General features: G+C 45.0%; 1 protein-coding gene across 3 annotated transcripts in view; it reads right to left on the bottom strand.

The window, feature by feature from the left end:
- The window catches only part of IQSEC1 (IQ motif and Sec7 domain ArfGEF 1), a 299,716-nt gene that overhangs the window by 156,219 nt on the left and 126,828 nt on the right, over positions 1-16,669 (bottom strand). For all 3 annotated transcript variants that reach the window (XM_059480436.1, XM_059480437.1, XM_059480439.1), the window contains exon 3: positions 8,404-8,490. In XM_059480436.1, the coding sequence (XP_059336419.1) occupies positions 8,404-8,490 (87 nt within the window). The remainder of the gene's footprint in view (positions 1-8,403; positions 8,491-16,669) is intronic.

Raw genomic sequence — 16,669 nt, 5'->3', positions numbered from 1 at the left:
TTTCAGTGTTTTGCCCTGCCCAGTAAACATCAGAAGAATATATTCCAGGGAATATAATTCCAGATATATATTCCAGGGATATAATGAACTGCAGTCAGCCACGACACTATTTTTTGCATACATTATTTTGACATTTTACAGTGGAAATGAGTATTCTTCCTCTATATTGTAACAAAAAGCAATTAAGAAATGTGAAACTGAGAACATTCAATACCAAAGAACAGCAGCAGCCACAGAGTGTGAGCAGTGAGCAGAAATGATGCAGAAAATCTTGCAAAATCATGAAGGCAGATTATTCCTGTGCCAGTAAATCCCTGCCCATGCCTGGACCCTGCACAGTCACAAGGGAAGCACAAGGGAACATTTCACAGCAAGGACAGACACACTGGATACAACCTCACAGAAGAGCAAATAACCTGGATTCTGGTTTTTTGGAGATTCCTTTAGGGAGAAAAAGCACATTGTAAAGATGAGAGAGAGCCTCAAGCTGCCTTCACAGTTCTTCCCTCCTTGATCCTGGTGATTCTCCTTTTATCCCATCCTCAAAGCCACACACCAGCACAAATAAATTCCTGCTTTTCCCCCTGCACCAAGCCACCTCTACCTTTACACCAGCCCCAGACTGTGGGGAGCAATATTTTACCTCATGACAGCAACAACAGATTGAAGAACTTTTTCCCCCTCTCCCAGTCCTTCTTTCCCACTATTTTCAGGGTAGTAAATGCCACTGCAGAGAAATTCTGTTCCCTGCTGCATCTGCTTGCACTGGTTAAGTTGGAAAACCCAACCAGCAGAAGTTCTCTGGTTATTTCAGAGCCACAGGATGTGTCTGGAAAGGCGCAATCAACCAAGAGCCTTGTGAGCAGTGGGGACTTGGACACCCATGGGCACAATCTCATTTCTCCAGCTGCAGCCATGGGGCTGTGCAGCTGCAAGTTCATTCCTTCAGTGACAACTGAACCACAGCTTGGAGAGAAACATTTTCATTGATGAGGCAACAGAAGCACGTGAGCAGTGACCTCTGGTTGATCCAAGCCTTGCACAGAGGCCAGGGAAAGGAGAAGACAGAGCTCAAAGCAGCTTAGGGTGGAAGCTGGCATGGAGAGAGATGTGGTGCCACCACAGAAATGTGCTGGCTGCTCAGAACCAGCAGCAAGGAAAGGAAGAAGGGCTCCTCTCCAGCAGCAACATCCATAAAACATCCCATGCTGGTGTTTGCCCCACCTTGAAACAAACTTAAACCTGTCACAGACAACTTTTATGAAAAATCCTTTCCTTAGGATTTTTCCTCCTGAGGAGCTGAGAGGCCTCAGGAACAAAATGTAAACATTGGTTGTCTGCTGCTGTGGAATGCAACAGGTGCATCTGTGATTGGTCTCATGTGGTTGTTTCTGATTAATGGCCAATCACAGTCAGCTGGCTCGGACAGAGAGCCGAGCCACAAACCTTTGTTATCATTCTTTGCTATTCTATTCTTAGCCAGCCTTCTGATGAAACGTTTTCTTCTATTCTTTAGTATAGTTTTAATGTAATATATATAATAAAATAATAAATCAGCCTTCTGAAACATGGAGTCAGATCCTCATCTCTTCCCCAATCCAAGAACTCCTGTGAGCACCATCACATAAACCAGCCCAACAGAGACCTCGCAACAGCTGCCCTCCCACCCCACATCTGGCAGAGAAAAAATCCCCTTGGGCTGTGCCCTCCACACCACACAGGAACAAAACTCACACTACACCTCAGGGCTTATGGTACCGTTTATTTGAGCTCAAAATCAAGTGTGCACTGGAGGGATCTGTCCACAGCTGGCGTGTGTCCTCAGCTCTGGGCAGGAGGAGAGAGCTGTGGGGAGCTGGAGAGGAGGCAATGTCAGACTGGCAGCACGGGGTCCCAGGGCAGTGCCAGTCCATGCCCACAGAGAGGGAGGAGAGGAGCTGGGCACAGGAGCAGGGGCTGCAGCAGAGCCCAGCTGCGCTGTCATCTCGAGGAGGGGCTGCTAGAGCCCGAGGGTGGGCAGCAGAACTGGTGCAGGACACTATCTTCCCTGCCAAGGAGGGGGCAAGAAAGAAAAGAGACAGAGGAAGAGAATCACAGGGAGCAGCATTAGGAAAATTCAGCTTGAAATCGGTTTGATTTTGTTTTCACATCCACAAACACTGTGAGCTGTTTGTAAGCACCACCCAGTTAACCCATTTCCATCTCAGAGACAGGACTCTCCACAGAGGGAAGAACAACCCAAGGAGCCAAGGCCAACGCTGATGACTTAAACTCTGAGAAAAACACTGCCTTGGAAAGGCCACTTCTGTTTTTCCCATTAGAAAAATGACATTAGGCTGTCACTTACATACCCAGCCCAATGTGGCCACAACCCCTTTATTTTTAACACGCTCAGAACACCCCACAGGCATTTCCACTGCCCACATTCTGCTGGAAATGCAGAACAGATGCATCCGCCCAGTGAGGGAGGCTCACACAGAAACCCTGGTGATGACCAGGTCTGCTCTCCACCCTTCCCTCCCTCCCAGGGGCAGGAAGAGCTCTGTCTCCAGGAGGAGTTGCCAGCATCATGAATGGTGCCACCACGAGGCAGGAGCACTTTGGAATACCCACATCTGTAATGCTGGAAGTGCTTTATGGCAGGGAAGGAGATGCTGGCCTAGCAGGAGGCTCCAGCCACGTCTGAACCAGTGACACAACCACGAGGGGCCACTGCCTTTCAAGTAAAGAACAGGCTAAAGGAGGAGGATGGAAAGGAACACAATGAAGGGAGGAAAACAAGAAAATCCCAAACCAAATTTCAGGCTGTTCTGCCAGTTCTCCCAACTGTGCTCAGGAGCACAATCCACCATTTGCACTCCCTGCATCACGTAGGCATCAAGTGGAAAATTACAAGTATTACTCTAATTATGCCAGCTTTCCCTTGCCATAGGGTGTGAGCACAGATGCCTTATGTAATCAGCTGAACCTCACACTGACTTGGGGCAGGATTTGGCCACACTTTGGATCTGGTTTGCTCTGTCCATCTGCATCCTGCCTCTCTGGGCCACGTGCTGCTGGTCTGGGCTGTGCTGCTCTCACTGCTTTGCTCAGTTTGAAAATTAAAATACCACCAAGCTTTTATATCTCTGCATATTCTAGAGAGAGCTTAAACATGCTGAGGTATACAGCTAGAAATTAGATCCCTATTCAACATTTTTTTGGTAGAAAATGTTAATGCATATTATATATGCAATTATGTATGAGATGCCATATCAGTGCTAGAAAGAATTCTGAAGTGCAGCTCTTTCAGAGATGTCCTTACCTGGGACTAAGCACTGACTGGCAGCTGCCACAGGGCCAGGGGCTCTGCTGCATGCTGGGGGATGTCTCTGGAAGTGTTTGCAGGGAGGACACAAGAAATATTTGCTTTGTGTCCCAGGGAAGACAACAGTGCCCAGCAGTGGGAAAAAATAAACTGAGAGTTGCAAAGTACATTTATCTAATAAAGAGATGTTTTTTGTTGTAGGGGTGGAAGCTATTTCTCAGTTTTCCCTGGCTGTGCTAGAGTGCAAAAATTCCCACTGAGCTCTTGGGAAGAGCTAAGGAAAACCAAACCACTCCAATCCATGATGGAAGCATCTGAAAGCTCAGCACTGTTGCAGGGGAGCCTCTGTGTTAACCAGTTATGGTGGCAAAACAGCTCCAAAGCCTCCCAGGGGCTCAGACAGAAAGAAATAGCACAACCAATCCTTCTATCATCGTCCACACTGTGGTTTGTTGCATGTAAGCCAACATTACCTGGTGAAACAAAGATTCCACATTAAAATTTCACACAAGTACAGTATTTTCAGAATGATGGTTTTACCTCCCAGAGGTGCTGATTAAACATTAAGCAGGCAGAGACTGCAAGAAAATGATGGGATTTCTTTGGTACTATAACATCCTTTGCATTATCATTTTGTTTTCACAGGTCTCACTGGGGAAAAAAAAAGAAAAGAAAAGAAAAATCTCTAGCTTCACGATTTAAAAAATGGTCTTTGGACATGATAAGGGCATCTAATTTGAGATTAGAAGGATGGAAGGTAGGGTGGATGGAGACAGGAATGAGTGACAGCCAACATTTGATGCAAATCAGAGCAAGGAAGTTACAGTTATGAAAAAACACATCAGATGGAAAGATGGAAAGATGGAAAGATGCTCAGACATCAGTGGTAAGCAAATGTGTCCACAGTTGCAGTTTGCACACATCAGCCTATTCCATACCCACACATGGAAGCAGACAGGAACAGGGCTGGATATCCCCAGCAGGGGCACTTCTGTACATGGAATTTTCTGTGTGTGAGGCTCCTGCACAGACGGGCTGAGGGTCTGACTGAAGTGTGTCTAAAGATGTGTCACAAAATCCCAGACTGGTTTGGGTGGGAAGGGACCTCAAAGCCCCTCCAGTGCCACCCCTGCCATGGCAGGGACACCTCCCACTGTCCCAGGCTGCTCCCAGCCCCAGTGTCCAGCCTGGCCTTGGGCACTGCCAGGGATCCAGGGGAAGCCACAGCTGCTCTGGGCACCCTGTGCCAGGGCCTGCCCACCCTCACAGGGAGGAATTTCCTGCCCATATCTGTTCTAAACCTACTCTCTGTCAGTTCAAAGCCATAGAAAGCCTGTTTAGAAAATGCTGGGAACCAACTTCCTCAGGCAGGACACAGAGCTGATGAAATCCCCCTCCTGCAGATCCATTTTAGCTCTGGGCTTTGCCAGCTCCAGCTGTGAGGCCTCTCAGATGCTGATGCACCTGCATCAAACCAGAGCCTCAGCAGCTGAAGTACAGGACTACCTGGATTTCTATTTTCTGGGTGTTCCACACTCCCTTTACTTTGCTCTTCACACCAGATATAAAATCTGCATGTCGCAGACATCTTTTATGGAAAATCCTTTCCTTAGGATTTTTCCTCCTGAGAAGCTGGGAGGCCTCAGGAACAAAATGTAAACAATGATTATCTGCTGCTGTGGAATGCAACAGGTGCATCTGAGTTTGGCCCATGTTGGATGTTTGTAATTAATGGCCAATCACAGTCAGCTGGCTCGGACCGAGAGCCGAGCCACAAATCTTTGTTATCATTCTTTTTCTATTCTTAGCCAGCCCTCTGATGAAATCCTTGCTTCTATTCCTTTAGTATAGTTTTAATATCATATATATCATAAAAGAATAAATCAGCCTTCTGAAACATGGAGTCAGATCCTCATCTCTTCCCTCATCCTCAGACCCCTGTGAGCACGGTCACATCTGCATTCCAATGACCTCTGACAGACCCAGGGCAGCTCCTGGAACCTGCAGCTTCCAACCAGAGGCTGCTGCTTTCAAAGCTCTGCTCGGGAGGCAGGAAGGGAAAGGGAGTCAGAGAAGCCAAGCTACAGACATTGCTGGTCTATTTCTTAATTCCCAAACATAAATAACCCAAAAAGAGCAAGCAGAGGAGGCATATGGGCTAACTGGAACCCAGACAAGCATCTAGCTGGAAGGACACAACAAGCTCAGGCTTCCCAAGACTTCCCCTGCAATAGGAGAATGCAAGATAACTTGTGTTATCTCTGTCTCTTTTGAGCATTGTAAAATGAGTGAGGGATTACTGCAATAGCTGCAGTTATTAAAAATGCATTATTTCCCTATTAACCATTCAAAACAGATGCCAAAGATCGTCTCAACCAGAAATAAAACTGCTGGAGTGAATAAAACATCCAGCAATTAGCTAACAGCAAATCAGAGATGCTCCAGATTTCACTGTAGTGCATTCATTAATTGCTTCTTTCAGAACAAATTTAATTTTTAATTCTGGGCTACAAAATTAATCCCTCAGTGTATTTTCTAAATAAAGCCTCAAAACTGCAGCCAGACCAAAGCATCCATGTCTGTTAGTTTTGTTTCTAATGATTTCTATTTATAAACTGATAAATGGGAAGACTAAAAGCTAAATTTAATGCCATCATGTGTATGAAGAAATGCAAAGCCCAATCCTGTTAGAGCTCTAGCAGCTCATTTTCATTCACAGCAAAGGGATCCCCATGGACAGGTCCTGCACAAAACCAGGTGCATCATTTGCACTTGACTCAGAGATCACAGTTGTGGTGATGGCACTTTGGATATAACAACTTCAGAAATTGAAATTATGGGCAAACCAAACCAATTCCTGCCACGAGGATGATGGTAACAGCCTGGCTCCAGCACAGCAGCACATCTGTCAGCAGGGACAGCATAAACATTGCAGTGTCATTTGGAATTAAATCGTATAGACTAAAATATTGTGGTTTGCAGCTCTTTTAATGCTTCCCAAGAACAGAGTGCTGTGGGGTGAAGGATGATTTGGTGGAGGTGTGCACAGTGCAGTCCCTGCTCAGAGCAGGTGCAGCCAGGGCTGTCCCACTGACCTGAGCATGGCTGGGGACAGAGACCCCTCACCCTCTGCTGGCCTCTGCTCCAGCGTTTGGCCAAGATCATGGTGAGATTCCCTCTCTCCCTACCTTGTGTCTAATTGAATTTTCCTTGCTGCAGTTTGGTTTGGTTGCCTCCTGTCCCTGGGAGAGGCTGGCTGCAGCTTTTCCATATTCCCCCTGTTCACAGAGCCCCAGGCTGGTCTGGGTTGGAAGGACTGAAAGCCATGGCAGGGACACCTTCCACTGTCCCTCCCAGCCCTGTCCACCTGGCCTTGCACACTGCCAGGCACCCACAGCTGCTCAGGGCTCCTGTGCCAGGGCTGGAAATCTCTGAGTGAAGAATTTGCCCTGATTTCCACCCAGAGCCTGCCCTGGCCCAGCCTGGGGCTGTTCCCTCTCCTCCCATCCCTGTTCCCTGGAGCAGAGCCCCATTTCCCCTGGATGTCCCCTCCTGGCAGGAGCTCTGCAGAGCCACAAGGTCCCCCCTGAGCCCAAATTTCCTTGATATTTCCTTGAAACAGGGCCAGGGATGAGCTCCTTCCACACCCCCAGCCCTGAGCCATCAGCTGGAGGTCCCACAGCACTCTGAAACTGCTCAGGCTCTGCACCCCCAGAGCAGGGAACTCCTGTCCTCACTGCACAAAAAAACCCTGAAGAAATTCAGAATTTTCAAGCACAAAGTTAAGCTGCTCTAGGCTTTAATTCCACAAGAAATATCACTGATAAAAATAACACCCTGTGTGGAGCAAGACACTGAGACATTCAAGAACAGCTGGTTTTCCCATCAACATCCCAACAGGAAGATCCTTAAAATTAAAGCACTATCAACTAAGGACACAGGAAAACTAAAAGCCTCACTAAAAAGCAAGCAGGGAATCTAAGAGTTTTCAGGCCCTGCTCCTCACCAAAGGAATTTGAGCTGTCTTACAACTCAACTATGGACTCACTACCACCAAATAAATGAAGGGCTCTGATGGGAGAAAAAAAACCAAGCACACAAACAGATGCTGCAACACAAACCAACAGGGTGAATCCAAGCATGCATGGATAGAGGTAACTAGGGGATGAAATATTCAAACCAGAAATATGTTTATGCATTTACAGATTTAGGATTCATTGTTTGCTTTTGTCTTTCCTTGTTACCCGTGCAAAGTGATTTTGATTTTTCAGCACCAGGCTTCCAATATTTTGATATAAATATTATTCATGAGCTGGCAATTATCACTAAGTCGATTGCTAATAGCAGAAGTAAAAATTCCAGACAATATTTTCCATGGCATGCACAGTTTTTTAACAGTTTTCACATTTCCAATGGCTGAGATTAGCTGCCCTCTGATGCTTCTCTAAGATGTTACAATAAACACTGGCATTGACAATAAACTGTACTATGGGATGTAATTGCTGCTCTCTGCATTGGATCAAAGAGAACACATAGATAGTAAAGGCATCTATGTTAAAAGAAGCAATATGAGCTGGAAAATGTGTCTTTTTGATGTATTCAGGGCCTGGATGTGTTTTAAACCCCTTTATTTCACTCAAATCCAAGGCAGTGCTGAGCCCTGGGCAGGTCCATGCCTTTAACCTTCAGAGGGTTAAGCACATGGATGAATTCCTCACCTACTGGCAGGGGTGAAAAAAAAGAGTTGCTAAGGAAAACATCAATATCCTCCATAAATTATGTAAATATTTCAGTGTATTTCACATGGGAGCTCAGCCTGCACCTCCCTTCTCCCTACCTTTGCAAGGTAAAGGGGGATGTGCCCTTAAAGCACATGGCACTCACTTTACAGAGTAATTCCAGAGTGCCTGAGAGAAGGACTCACTGCAGTGATGGGTCTATCCACAGCTACCCTACAAGACCTCAAAAATATTGGATATTTGTTCCAATTTTCTTTTTCCTTTTAAAACTTAAGCAACTATTGCTTGTCTCATGCCAAGTGGCAGCACCAGATGTCCCTCAAAGAGCAGCAGAGGGTGGAGCATGTCTACTCTTACCTGTACTCTGAGTGTGTGGCAGGGACAGCTAGCTGGGAATGGTACAATGGAGCTGGACAGCAAAACTGGTGCAGAGTATTTAAAGACCTACGACACAAGGAGAAACACAAAGTCAAACCAGCAGTGTTGAGAAAGGGGCTCTTGAGGGGAAGGCAGGTGCTGACAGGAGAACTGGAAACTCAGGAGAGCGGGGGCTGCAATTTGAGGCACAGCTGTGAGATCTGGATGCCAGGGGACACGGGGAACGGTGCCAGGGTTAAATGCACACACCACAGTGATGGGGAGGAGCTGCTGCAGTGAGGAGTCAATCACAGGTTTGCTGCAGGATTAAGATCAAATGCCAATTGAAGGCCTGGGGTTTGCCTTGCCAGGTGGGAGGGAGGCAAAGCTGAAACTCTGAGGGTTGAAATCCCTGTGGAAATGAAGCTTTAGGCTGCACCTTACTCTGCACCAGTCAGGCTGTTCTCTGGCCATGGAATTAATGATGCACAGTGCTCTGCATGAGGAGGGACAGTGCAATGGACATGGACACAAAGCTTTCTTCAAGCCCAGCAATGAAAAACATACGGCAAAACAATGTGAAAGAACCCAAGTTTCACCCGTGTTTTAAGCAATATTCAGACCTGTGCAATAGCAGTTTAATTGTTCAAATTTGTTCATAAAGCACAGAAAGAAAACAAAAAATCCTTCACAGCACAAAGATATTCTGCAGCCCAGATCATTAGATTGGTGTTGTTTCACTAAAACAAAACCAGACAAGAGGTTTCCCCCTCTGAAGGAAAGCTTGGGAAATCTTTAAGCAGCACACAGCACACGTCCCTGGTTCCTGGTGTTTGTGCCAGGAAACATTAAACAAGGCTCAGCACAGCAAGTCTTCCACAATAAATCCACCTAATCAAATTTCTCAGGACACAGCATTCTTCTAGGAAATCATAAAAAAATAATCAATATCTCCTAGCTCTTTGAGTGGACGAGGGAGCTGTTAAATTGAAAATCCTCCTTTAACTTGTGAGCATGCAGCCTGACAGTTAACAGAGGGTGTGTGTGTGTGCTTGTGTACACAAATGCACTTTTTAACCCCCATCTTTCTCTTGTGTTTTGATAGAAGTCTCAGAAGATTGATTTTGATTCTTCTGCATCCCTGAGGCTTAAAGTGAATCCTGTGAGGTCACTTTCTTACGAGATCAAAGAGAGCAGTTAAGCAAAAAGAAGTCAGGCTTTGTTCAGGAAGGAGTAAGTTACTAATCCTTAGGAAAAAAGGCAAGGTCAGCCCGTTGTGATTCCTGCTGCCAACACTGTGTCAGCAACTGCATGGCCAGGATCAGCTGGATTTCTGTCCAAAGGTGGTAACTCCTGTGAAGTGCTTGAGCTTTTGGAGATGTGGCTCAGCCCACACACACCCCAGTGTGGGATCTGACACCTCACAGGGCTCAGGTACCCATGAGGGCACCTTCAAACCCCTTGGGATCACAAGAAAACCTCAAACCAAAGATGGAGAACAACACTGAAAGCGTTGATGGGCTCCATCAAAGCAGCCAAAGCTGATTTTCTGTCAGGAAAAGCACACAGTGCTCCACACGAGCTGCTCCCCTCAGTCCTGGGGCAGAAGGGCAAAAGTCTCACCCTGGGCAGGGAACTGTTCTCATGAGGAACCTGCTCCTCCTGGCCATACCTGGTTCTTCCAGCAAAAGCAAAAGAAGGAAATGCAGAAAATCAGTAGGAGAGTGCTCCAGATTCCATTCCCACCACTGTTCTTTTCCTACACAGAAGTCTCTTTCTTCAGAGAATTAACCAGTGAAATATGAAAGAATATGAAAGAATCTCTCTGGATTCAGCTCTGCTCAATAAAGCTTTTTGAACAGAGCTTGCTCCTGGCTCTTCCAAAATCATTCTGCCCTCAAGGCTCCCTGAATATGTCTTGCTCCAATATTCCTGGGTTCCAAAAGAATGTGGACAATCAAGAAGGTGGTGGAATCTTGTCACCATCACATTTTCTGAAAAATCCTCCTTGCCCAGGATTCTTCTCCTGGGAAGCTGAGAAGCCTCAGAGAAAAAGGAAACAATATTATCTCATTTGCTTCTCCTGTGTTTGCTGCTTTGGAATGTGGTCTGGAGATTGTTTATCCAACAGGTGCTTGTTTGATTGGTTTAATGTGAATTGTTTTTACTTAATGGCCAATCACCATCAGCTGTGTTGGGACTCTGGAAGGAGTCACAAGTTTTCATTATTATTTTGTTAAGCCTTCTGTCTGTATCCTTTCTCTATTCTTTAGTATAGTTAAGTATAGCATAATATAATATAATATAATATAATATGATATGATATGATATGATATGATATGATATGATATGATATGATATGATATGATATAATATAATATAATATAATATAATATAATATAATATAATATAATATAATAATATCATATCAGCCTTCTAAGAACACAGAGTCATATTCATCTTTCCTCCTATCTCCGGGGACCCCAAAAATACCACAGAATCTGAAATGTAAGGAACTCATACAATTTTGGGTCTGTGAACTAAAGTTTAGAATTAAACACAGGATTTGATTTGAGAGCTTGGAAAAGGTTTTTAAACTTAGGTGCTAGAAGTGAGAATGTGGATTTATAGTTTGAAGTAGAGATATGTCAAGTAAAGGAAAGTTTAGAGCTTTAGAGTTTAGGATATAGAAAAAACAAAGTTGTTACAGAGGTAAATAAGGAGCTTAGAATGCAGTACTGTAGGGTTGTCTGTCATAACATGATTGGTTAAGAAAGTTTATATTGTAGTATGGGTCTGTAAGGTGAAATATTTAAGGACTGGGTTAAAAAACATAAATATCTTTGTTAGTGGTGTTTTATTAGTCAATAATTCCTTAAAAGGTCTTGTCACTAAGGGTTTTGTGACCTTCTGAACTGTGCTGTAACAATGTGAGCTGAACTCAGCCCTCCTGCCTACACAGAAGATAAGAAAAATAAACCACATCATCAAATACAATTCAGAGGACTCATCTCAAATTCCTTCCAAATTTCCCCACGAGTGAATTGTCACAAAGAGAAGCTCTCCCCATGCTCTGGCTGTGGTTTGTGCTCACTGTGGCACAGCCCTGGGCTCAGGAGCTTCCCAGGAGCAGCAGGAACGCAGCATTCCCGTCCTGGGAGCAGCTGGAGCTGCCCAAGGATGTCCCTACACTGCCACAGGTGAGGAGGTGACACAGGGGACAGGGCTCAGCTGAGGCTGGCACTGAGGGCCACCAGGTCCCTGCTGTCCCACACAGCAGGATGGATCCTCAGACAGCATCCTGGGCCCACCATAGGCAGAGGAAACACAAGGTCTGGGCTCTGCTCTGAAGTTTGAAATTCAGAATAGCTCAACTCTGTCTGGGCTCCTCCAGATCTCAGTGACTCATGGCAGCCTGACAGTGATGAGGCTCAGGCTTTACAGCCCCTGACTAATGCTCATTCTACCCAAAGCAATGGGGTAAATCTGCCACTGCAATTTAAGACTGACATGTGGCATTTTGTGCCTTCAGTCACCTGCAAAACAGCACTTGCAGTCATCTACCCCTCTGTAATATACCACAGAATGTTTACAGTTCCAATCCCTTTGTTTGTTTGTTTGGTTTGGCTGGAGGTTTAATTATTTTTTAAACTTCACAGCTATATGTTGCAATCAGCCTTCAACACAAGTTTGCATTCAAGCTAGAATTCATTTGCTAATTTTTAACACCTAAAGACATCAGAAGAAATCCATTTCAATCATTTGGAGGAGAATTAATCACTGCTCCTGTTCACAGTCTCGCAGATACTCAGCCCTGTGAAGATTAGTTTCCACATCTGTGGCTGCTGTTCTTCAAAGGATGATTTAGGATTACAAAGAGAGCACGGGTACTTCAGCACCAGGACAAGACAAATGACAGCTGACAAAGGCTGCTGCTGGTAATTCCAGTTTCTGGCCCATTGCTGCATGTGGAAGTTTGGCCATTTCCCATTCCCAGGCCAAGCTCCTTCCAGCTCTCCCCTTGTGACATCAACCCCTGTGAATCCCTGCACGAGGATCTTGGCAGAGCAGAGGAGTCTGCCAGCAAAACCAGAGCCAAACCGGACCCAAACCTTGGACATCTCATTCCCCCACAGAGCAGGAGGAACCCAGCTCCTAACAGAGCCCACAGCCCCCAGGCTGTGCCTCCCACCCTCTGTAAACCCCATCATGTTTGCCATCAGAACCCACTCACTTTAACAGCACTCTCCTGTCCAGCAGCAAACAGAAATGACAATTCTTTTTAATCTTCTGGTTTTAGAGCCTTGCTCAGATGTACAAATAAAAAGAAATCAACTACTGGTCATCACATAAAGCCAGAACTATTTTTATTTTTTCTTTCATTTTCTCTTGCAATCCCCCACAAGCCTCCCAAACTCAGCAGACAATTTTCTCAGTATTGGTTTTTAAACAACCTGGCAGAGCAGAGCACGAGGCCATTAACCTGGAATTGCTTTTTCTCTAACAGGTTATCCTGTGCTCTCACAATGTGCTCAGGGGCAGCAGATGCTCCTGGCAGGTTTGGGAGCCTGGGGGCAGCTTGTCCCTGCCCAGGACACCGTGGTGGCACAGGACATCCATCCACCCCTGCTCATTCTGCTGCTGTGGAATTCTCAGCAGAATTATTAAACCATCACTGTCTGAGAGCCTCTTCTTGCAAGAGGTTCCAAACCCTGAGACTGAGGAGAATGGGAGCAGGAGCACAGCTGGAGGAGCCTGTCTGCAGTTAATGATGTGGCTGATGAGAGGAGCTGCTCAGCACCTCCTGCCCTTTGCTGCTGCCCTGACTCCATTCTCCATTCCTCCTCTGGTCTGGAACAACAAGCTGTTCCCCTCCATCTGCCAGGATTCTTCCCTTTCTTCTGGCACATTTTCCCATAAAGTTCACATTGCAATGAGAATTTGGAAGAAACAACCCCAACAGAGGCTGCTGTCCTGGATGGCTGTGCGCACCCATCCTTCTGAAATCAGCTTGGGAACAGCAGGAGGGACAGACAAATCCATCCCCTGCTTCAGCCCATTCCCTCCATGTCAGCTGAGGGAGCCAAGAACGGTTTGTTTGATTGGATCTATTAAAAAGAATATTTGCATTTCCCAGTGTTTTATCCTGTTGAAGAGTAACATTATTTTACAAGTTGAAATTTTCTTTCTCAAGTTGATCCAGAGTTATGGCAACAGCTGAGATTAGAAAATACTGTAGATAGAAACTAATAAAGTCTGTCCTGTTTTTGTTTAATAAATCCAACCATTACCTTCATGAGGAGCAACATTTGAAATATAATCAAAGGATACCCAAAGAGGTGATGAACAGTAAAAGTCATAATAATACAGACCCACATCAACTCCAGCTAAATGCTTGCTATTAACAAGTTTATTAACCTGTCAGAAGGGCTTCCAGAATGAAAATCCTGTCCCAGGCCACAGGACAGCTTTTGGAAAGCAGAGAAAGCAGCAGGAAGCTTTCCAGGGCAGCTCCCACTGTCCCAGCCCAGGTTTGACTGCAGCTGTGGCTGTGGCCACTTCAAGGTGATTAAGGACACGACACATTCCCATTTCCAAGGACAAATTCCTACTGTTCCTTGCCCAAAATACGCAGGGCAGTATGATTTTGGTTTTGGAAGCAGCACTGTGAAACCTTCTCTTCTTTGCTATTCATTTCACCCCACTGCATGTCCAGCACTCTGCAGCCAAGCACATCACAGAGAAGCTGTGGTGGCACACAGACATTATTATGGTTTTTTCCCAGTGTTGTTATTATTAATTAATTTCCTGGCATGCACTCTTTTGGATGGCAGCCCCACAACATTAAACACTGCCATTGCTTTTATGGTTGCATCCACAAAACCCTTCCAGATCACAGCAGAGACCAGCACACACTGCAGGAGGAGCTCAACTCCTACCTCCATTGCCTGGGCACAGTGGGAACGTGCCCAGGGATTGCTCCTGGAGCAAATCTTTGCTTTGCTCTCAAGGAGCCCAGGGTGTCTCTTTGGGCACAGCTCCTTGGACACCAAACCCCAGGGAGGCAGCAGGACAGCTGCTGGCAGGTAAACACCAGTGTCATTACTCTGCAGGAGTTTGGGAGTCAAAAACCTCACCCACACATCACAAGCAGCACAGCCATATGCTGCAAAGCTGCTCTGCTGGCATCTCCCTCCTCCCATTGCTGCCTCCCCTCCATGCAATAGTCAGAACCTGGCTAACAGCATTCCAGAATTCATTTCCTCTTCACAGGAATGAAAGATGTTTTCACCAGCTACAAGGATGCTCAACAAAAGCTGCAGTTCCAAACGAGCAGCACACACAGTCCAGAGTACAGACCACTAAATTTTGTTCCAGAATTCATCAAATCTGGTTGTCACCGGAATGATTTAATAGCAGGATTTGTACCCGGCACAGCAGAACTGCAGACTGGGAGTTCTTGTTGGGAATAATGCTTCCCTTTGTGCATTCCCAGCTCAAGTGCCCACAGCTGGATTTTTCAATGGAATCATCAGGCACACTCTCACTGACCTCTCCTCCATCAAAGGGCCTGTAAATAATTATCATCTCCTGGGAGAATGGAAGCACCACAGGCCCAGCATACTAAACAAGGAACAGCCATTATTTTGTCCCATCCTAGAACACAACACTTATTAGCATTACAGAGAATTAGAAATAATTATTATAAACTTTTTTAGGTTTCATGAAAATGCAGTACCAGCCTACACAAACAGGCAGGAGGGATCCTTCTGCATCCCTGCACAGTTTGCTCCAATCCTGGGTTAGCTGGAACTAGGGTGAATTTAATTAAGACTATTAATATGTAGATGCTTGTAATTAGAAAAAAATCCTTTTAAGTCTTAACTAGAACCCCATCTATGGCACAGGGTAATGTAGAATAATTCACAGGACTCATAAGATGCACTTGTGTCAGTTGTTCCTAGAGCTGTCAAAATTTGTAGGAAAAACCCCACACAGTCCAAACCCAGAAATTAAGAGCAAAGAGACATGAGAGAAGGAAAATATCTTTTAGATTAAATGAGAGTGTGGATATATTCACCACTTCTTTTCTGTATGTCCCACATCATTAAATCAGGCCCCAGAAATCCTCAAGAAACTACAACTCCCATCATAGAACACAGGCACATCTATAATTTCACAGAGCAATAACACAGCAAACCCAAAGCTGAGCAGTTCCAGTTATACATATTGGATTTGCAGCTGATGAAAGAGGCAAAATAACAAAGTACAAAGAATGAAATTACCCAGATACAGCAGGAGAGATTTACAGCAAGGCAAATCCTGTTACTTAAAACAATGCTCCAGTGACATATGTTCTATTCAGTGCAGCAGCTGAAAAAACTGCTTTCACTAATCCAAGTAGTGTGACACTCTTGTTCAGCTTTTCTTAGAACAGCAACAACCAGGCTTTCAACACTTAAAGATGAAAAAGATATTTTTATCTTTAAAAAGATACTTTCAATGGCAAAGATCTTTGGCATGTATATATATACATATCACAAGAACACTGACAGAGTTGTTATATGTAAGGTTGCATCTGAAAACTTACTCAGCATTGAAGGACTGGTGTATAACAGTTTAACAAACATTTTCAGTATTGAGAACCCATAATTTTTAAAGAACATGAAGATTTTCTGTATGCATGTGTTCTTAAGAGTAAGTTCTTTAAAAAATTCCCAGCTTACATTTTCCCCTTTCCAACCATCAGCATCAGCTCTCTTACACAGGAGTTAAAACACAGAATTATAGTAGGAGGCAGAACCCACATCTTGTTTTGTACAGCAACGTGCTGAGGTGGGTACAAGATACCAAAGGTGTAAGCAGCAAAACAGGAAAATCCTGCACAAGATGGGTCTGTAAATAAGACTGCAAACTCATTGTTAAATACAGCAACACACAGGGATTGAATATCCCTTACCCCCCTTACATGATGAGCACTCTGTGAAATCCATTCCCTGCTGAGAGTTACAGAATCCCCAAATCCCAGGACCCAAATTAAAATGGAGTCCAACACAACCAGAGCTGTTCTCCCATGGACAAACACACAGCAGGATGTTTCAGGCTGATCCATGCATACCTGCAAGGCTGCAGCCTGTTCTCCAAGTTTACTTATTTCAACTTCCTACAAAATGCTCCGCATTTATTTTGATTTTAAAACATTTCAACTTTACCATTCACCCCTTCAGCACAACACAAAAAGCTGAAGGAAACTCTAAGACATATA

The sequence above is a fragment of the Ammospiza nelsoni genome, chromosome 11 (assembly GCF_027579445.1).
Source record: "Ammospiza nelsoni isolate bAmmNel1 chromosome 11, bAmmNel1.pri, whole genome shotgun sequence".
Lineage (NCBI taxonomy): Eukaryota > Metazoa > Chordata > Aves > Passeriformes > Passerellidae > Ammospiza > Ammospiza nelsoni.
The sequence above is the reverse complement of the archived record's forward strand: the minus strand, read 5'-3'. Positions and strand labels throughout refer to the sequence as shown.